This window comes from Podarcis liolepis, assembly GCF_965112155.1.
Source record: "Podarcis liolepis genome assembly, chromosome: 6".
In the NCBI taxonomy this organism is placed as follows: domain Eukaryota; kingdom Metazoa; phylum Chordata; class Lepidosauria; order Squamata; family Lacertidae; genus Podarcis; species Podarcis liolepis.
The window spans coordinates 19,536,746-19,543,590 of record NC_139559.1 but is presented as its reverse complement, the minus strand read 5'-3'; the positions used below and the strand labels follow the sequence as shown (position 1 = coordinate 19,543,590).

The window sequence follows — 6,845 nt, the reverse complement described above, 5'->3', positions numbered from 1 at the left end:
TTCATATAAATAAATAAAAACATGTATCGTGGTTTATTTATTGAGCCATACACTTCTTGTTATTTTAGTGATTCTGAAGAAGGCCTTAATCAAAAACAAGCTGTGTATTTTAGGCTCCCACTTACTTGGGAATAAGCCCACTGAACCCAATGGGACTTACTTCTGAGTAGACCTATGTAATATTGCATTTTTTACTGTTTTATTACTAGGCAGTTCAGTGGACCCAATGGGTTTTAAAAAAACCAGCAATAGAAATACTGCTATTCTTAGCTCTTTGGAAAGGGCTTCTCAGCCTTTGATGAGAGGAGTGTCTGTCTTGAAATGCAGGTGCAGCCGCTGTAATCCACTCTTCAAGAGGATAATGGCACAGAACAGGAAGAGAACTGCACACAGAACTAGCTATCAGTGGTATCCACCTAAATTTAACCATTAAAAAATAGTGTACATTGAAGATGGAGCAAACTTGTTTTCTCCTGATCCGGAAGCTAGGACCATAATCAATGGATTCAGGTTACAAGAAAGGTGATCCCAACTAAACATCAGGAAGAACTTTCTGACACTAAGAGGTATTATTGGAACAGACTCCCATGAGAAGTGCTAGATTCTCCTTCCTTGGAGACTGTAAAGCAGAGGTTGGGTGGCCAACTGCCATGTTTTATCTAGTTGAGATTCCTGCATTGCAGGGGGTTGACAGATGACCCTCAGGGCCGCTACAATTCTGAGAGTCCACGCCTAAATTAATCCATTAATTTCAATAAGTTTACTCTGAGTAAAAGTTAGTTGAATGCCACCCTATAACTATCTCTCTCTTTCTCTCTGTGTATAATTTTTATTTTCCATTTAATATTATACATTGACTTCCTTCCCTCCCGCCTCATGGCTTTCGAAATTAACCTTTATATCATTGCATTTTACACGTTTTCCAATTCTAATTATACTCATTACAAAATGGCTCAAACTTTAAATAAATACAGAAAGACAGAAAATTTCTCATTACAAGTCTTCAGACAACCCTGCTAGTGATGTTAATTGCTTACAATAATCTTTCAGATATCATATAAACTTACTCCAATCCTTTTGGAATACTTGATCGTGCTGGTTTCGGATTTTTCCTGTCAGCTTCGCCAGTTCTGCAAAGTCCATCCTCTTCATCTGCAACTCTTCTTTCGTTGGCACTTTTTGTTGTTTCCATTTTGGGGCTGAAAGAATTATTGCCGCAGTTGTTGCATACCATACATAAATAGTCTTTTATCTTCCCTTGGGATCCATTCACCCACTATACCCAGTAAAAAGGCTTCTGGTTTTTTAAACATAAGGCCACCCTATAACTTTGAACCAGAGCAACGTACCAACCACCTGCAGCCTGCACAAGATGCCATGGTACCCACAGAGATGAAGATGCTTGCCTTCACAGTCAGGTGTGAAGGTGGGCACAGAGCAGGGATGGGGAACCTGTGGCCATTCAAGATGTTGTTGGACTTCAACTCCCATCAGACCCAGCCAGCCCGGCCAATGGTGAGGCACTTGAAAACACACGTTTGATTTGGGCCTCAGGGCTTGCCTACACTTCTGCTTGTCCCGTGCTAGAAAGCACAGGTCTGAGCAGCCACATTCCCTGGGAAAACACACTTTTTAGTGCATTTTAGCAACTCTTAACAAACAAGAGTGCCCAGAAATCTTTGAGGGAAATAATGTGCTTTAAAGGTACAGCATGCACATAGCCACCTTATGTCCTCAGCTTTTCTCAGCATTTGGCATATAAAACATGCAATGCTTCAGAGGACTAGAAACCATGAGGACTAGGAACCTACTTTTAAGGAGATTTTTTTGTGTGAAAAACAACAAGTAACCCAGAAGGCCACGAAGCCAAAGGAGTGCACATAGGGTACAACAGCCCTGAAGGCTTCTAGGTGTTCTGTCATTACTGCATTTCCAATGAAGAAAATCATTTTCAAAAGAGAGAGAGAGAGAGAGAGAGAGAGAGAAGGGAAGGGAAGGGAACGCAGGTCTGTACAACCCGATTTCCGAATTCTTCCTCTTTTTGAATCTCTCTGAGGTTTGAGCCCTCGTGAACTGTTGGCTGTTTGAATCACATAATGCAATACCTGTTCCTCTGGCTTAACGTTACAATGCTTCTCACACCGCAGAATTGCTTCACATCACTCTGAGATGCAATGCCATGTTCTCTTCAGCGCTGGGTCGTCTTTGCAAAGGACACTCCTACTTTCTTTAATTATATGTTTTGTTTTAAATTGATGTCCTTTATTCTGGGAGTGAGTCACTATCTTGTAAACAGGTAAATGTGGGAGTGAAAGAGGGTGAAATATATGCTTGGCTCCAAAGGTGGGTGTCTTTAATTAAACAGGGTACCAGGGTTCATTTCCCCCCCAAGCTTGCTGCAGCTCTTCCAGCTCAGTCGTGCTTCCCCAGTCCCGGTGCGAGACTGCAGGAGTCCGCGAGGGCTGTATTTTGCCATATAATGTCACTGCCCTACTAAGCAAGGCTTCTTAAAGTGTGGTACCTGTCACTACCAGGTCAAATGCAGGCCTGCAGCAGTTGCAAAACAAAAGAAGAATCTCATGTTGGAAAGAGGAGCGCTTTCTGCCTGGGCACGTCTGAAGTTGCTAGACCCAAATAGTGACAATTTAGTATCTGGCCCACAGCCTTTGCAAGAAGAAATTGCCCAGCCAGGTTAATCTCAGAAGTCTTGTGCAGCTCTCTGGGGCAATTCAAATATTAGAAGTCCATTGTTTTCCAAGGCTTGGAAAGTATTCAGTGCCAAGGCAGAACTCAGGAATGCGTGAAGCAAGGAAGTAGTTCTGATTGGAGGCAGGGTGACTTTCCACCTCCCATCATTCCAGAACCAGATCTAGGATTAAGGAGGTCTAACTGGGCAAGTGGTGTGATGCCCAGACATGCTCAAGCCTTAAAGGCTGACAGACACACAATGACCATTTCCAGTCACTTCCAGAGGCCCAGTAAAACCCTCCTTTTAGCCTCCTTTGAATCCAGTCTAGGGCATGGCTCCCTTACGTGATTTCTCTTCCCATTCCTCAAACAGGTGGCCATCTCTGAAGCATGTGAAAGAGAAGGGGAGAGAGAAAAGGCTCAGGGTTCTAAAATGGAATGTGCAGGATCTCACCCCCAAACTTGAGTAACTTTGCCTCACTGGCCTCAGTTTTGCACTTGTGGACACTTCTTCCTCATTTGCTTCAACATGAAACACAACTGGCTCTGTCCCTGCGCTCAGAATCCCTGAGGGGCACAAACCGAGGCTCAGGTATTAAAGAAAGAAAAAAACCTGCTGTATTCAGTGGGTCTAGTCCCTAGTCGTGTGTTTAGCATTGCAGCCTAAAACAGATTTTAAACCCCGCTGCACTGAAAGCAAAGAGGCTCTGCTGTTGCCCTCCTCTGATCCTAACCCTTCCTTTCTCAGAAGCTCCACTCTGTTCAGAGGAACTTCCTCCTCACTCTGCTGAGCCCCCAATCCTCAGCACGTTTACTCCAGAGTAAGTAAGCCCAACTCAGCCCGTACGGACCAGGACGCAAAAGGAAACAATCTTGAGTGTGCATCTTGAACATGAAACACACTGGACAAATGGTTCCTCTTTTTGAGTGTGCGTCTCCCAGGACCAGGCTGCAAAAGAGCCGGTGGGTTTGGCTGCAAGGTCGCATCGCCTGTTCTTGCCTTGGAAAGACGCACAGAGTTAAGGCAGATCGATCGACTTGAAATGAAAACTTTGTCCCGTCTGGGGAGAATAAAGCCCCTCCCCGGGCCAAAGCCAATCCACCCATGCCTCCCTCCTCTCCTCCCCTCGATCCGCGCCTTGTTGTTGTTATTATGAATGGCCCAGGCTCCGGGAGGTCCACACGCACTCGGAGCGCGCTCCTTTGAGGCTGCAGCCAGCGGGTGAGGCGCTTTCGTGCGCTGCGCGAGCTCGTGGCAGCCAGCCAGCTAGGCGTGACGTCCCGTTGCCAAGGGACGCGCCGCCCCTATAAATAACTGCGCGCAAAGGAACTTTCCCAAGTCCGGAGACTTTTAAGCGACGGCGCGGCACCCGGAGCAACCAGATGGTCCGCAGCGAGCTTCACCCGCAGCCACACAGCCCGGCAGCCAGCGGCCGCAGCACCAGCACCAGCACCGGGGTCCAGGAGAGCCTGGAGCTTCGGGGTCTCTGAAGCATTGCGGGCGCGGACGGTCAGCGGGCGCGCTGGGGAAAGGAGCCCTCTCCAAGGAACGCAAGGGCTTTGCGCGACCGATCGTGCTCGCCGTCTGAAGCCAGCGACTCGACCGCCCCAGCAGCTCCGGGGGGCCGGGACTCCCCCTTTCTCCCTCGCCCCCTTCCCCGTCTGCTCCCCGCCTCTCCTTTTGCTTTCATGCAACGCCTGGTGGCCTGGGACCAGGCATGCCTCCCGCTCCAGCCGCCGGCCTTTAAATCCATGGAAGTGGCTAATTTCTATTACGAGGCGGACTGTCTGGCTGCTCTGAGCAAGCTGCACCCCCGGGCTCCAGGGGGCCGCTCCATGACCGAGCTCACCGTCGGAGACCACGAGAGAGCCATCGACTTCAGCCCTTACCTGGACCCTTTAGCATCGCAGCAGCAACAGGCGCAGCAGCAGCAACAGCAGCAACAGCAGCCGCCTCCTTCTGCGGCAGCAGGGGGCAACTTTGAGCCGGTTTGCAGCAGCAGCGGAGGCAGCAGCAGCAGCGGCGGGAACAGCAGCCAAGATTTTCTCTCCGACCTCTTCTCGGAGCAGGACTATAAAGGCGGCGGGAAAAAGCACCCCGATTACGCGTACATCAGCCTAGCCAGGCACGGCCATCACCACCACCCGGGCGTCGGGCAAGCAGGCCACAAGGCCGGCACGCTGCTGGGCTGCTACCCGCCCATGGTGGAAACCAAAGTGGAGCCGGTCTTCGAGCACTTGGACTCTTGCAAAGGGCCCCGCAAGGACGAGGGCGGCGGCGCGGGCGGCGGCGCAGGGCCCGGCCTGGGGGGAATGTCCTCTCCTTACGGCAGCACCGTGCGCTCCTACTTGGGCTACCAGTCGGTGCCGAGCGGCAGCAGCGGCAACCTCTCCACGTCGTCGTCTTCCAGCCCGCCGGGCACCCCGAACCCGTCCGATTCCTCGAAGTCCGCCTCGGCCGGAGGAGGAAGTGGCGGCGGCGGCGGCGGCGTTTACCCGGCAGGCCCCGGTAGTGGCGGCGGCGGCGGAGGTGGCGGCGGCAAGCACAAGTCGAAGAAGTGCGTGGACAAGCACAGCGAGGAGTACAAGCTGCGGCGCGAGAGGAACAACATCGCCGTGCGCAAGAGCCGCGACAAAGCCAAGCTGCGCAACATGGAGACGCAGCACAAAGTCTTGGAACTGACGGCCGAGAACGAGAGGTTGCAAAAGAAAGTGGACCAGCTCTCCCGGGAGCTCAGCACGCTCAGGAACTTGTTCAAACAGCTGCCCGAGCCGCTCTTGGCCACCTCCGGACACTGCTAACCCCCAGCCGACCCCCGACGAGAGATGGGGGGGGGGGAAGGGGGTTGCGCTGGGGAGTAGGGGGCGCAGGCGGCGCATGGAGTTTGGGGAAAGGATCGGCGAGGTTGGGGACGGTGGGATCTGGGGTGGGTTTGTACACGCGCGTCTCCCCGCTCCTTACAAGGCGAGGCAGAATCGGGGGGGGGGGGGAGAAGTCGAGGGAGAGAGCGAGCCCAGAGGGTTTACATATATGAATGCGTATCATTTTTATTTTTATTATTTCACCTTTAATTCGCGCGCTCAAGGTGGGAGAAGCCTTCCGCTCTAAGCTACGTGCTGTCCAACTCCTTCGGCTGGCGCGGGGAGTCTCCTGGCGGTTTCCATTTACCTCTGCAAACCTCATGGAGGAATCGTGATTTGTTTTTTTGTTTTTTTACCCCCTCCAACTTTTCTTGTTACTGTTTTTTTTCTAAGAAAAAAAAAAGGTGACGGCAAACCCGACACAAGCCACTTAATTTCCGATCTGATGTCTTTGCAGCGGTTGTCCCCCCCCCCCCTTTTTCCTTTTTTTTCTTTTTGGGTTGAATGCTTGTGTTATTTAAGAAGAGAGAGAGAATAAAGTAGAGAGAAAGAGAGGCCAGAGTGATGCAATCTTTAAAACATGGCTGGAAAAGCTGGCTACACATGATGCAACCTCGTGTAACTGTCAGTCATGGATTGAGTAATCTGTTAAAGATGTTCCTACAGTTGTTTTTTATTATAAAGAATGGTCTATTTCTATAAGGAGAAAAAAAGACATATGTATATTTTGGGATCTATGCATTCTTGCTACACATGAAGCATTAATGAACAATTTTAATAAAACTTTATTGTCAGGATGGAAAATGAGAGCTTTGTTTTCTTCAGGGTGCTAACCCTCCACTATATGGGGGGGGGGAGAGGGGGCAATCTAGAACCATTAAAATAACTGAGTGGTGTCCCAGCAGCTGAAATAGAATATAGATTTCTTCCAGTTCTTCGTTCAGCAGAAATTCCCAAGAGAATCAGCTTGGAAGCAAAGCAGTCACTTCTTCCAGTTCACTGCCTTGTTGCTGAAACTGTCAATCGGCTTGTGAATTACTACAAATTGGGGAGACCTGGAACTGCAGGTAACGTATAAGGGGATGACAAAAACATAATGGGTCTTGTTTCCTTTATTTCTCATTTCTTTTATTTTCCTGGTGTGATAAACCAATATTTCTGATCTGTTTAAGTAACTGCAGAGGATTGGGGGGGGGGAGGAATAAGAAAAAAGATAGATTTGTGTGTCATAGGGATACATTTGAGCTGGTTATGCTGAGAATACATTCATCAGGAAAGTTTGGAATAAATTCTTT

The 6,845-nt window shown here is 49.6% G+C and overlaps 1 protein-coding gene across 1 annotated transcript; it reads left to right on the top strand.

The window, feature by feature from the left end:
• The first annotated feature begins 237 nt into the window (after positions 1 to 237).
• On the top strand, positions 238 to 6,354 carry CEBPB (CCAAT enhancer binding protein beta). Its single transcript, XM_083508218.1, has one exon. It carries the CDS (start codon positions 4,378 to 4,380, stop codon positions 5,488 to 5,490), a length of 1,113 nt encoding a protein of 370 aa, XP_083364344.1. The 5' UTR covers positions 238 to 4,377; the 3' UTR covers positions 5,491 to 6,354.
• Positions 6,355 to 6,845: the final 491 nt, after the last annotated feature.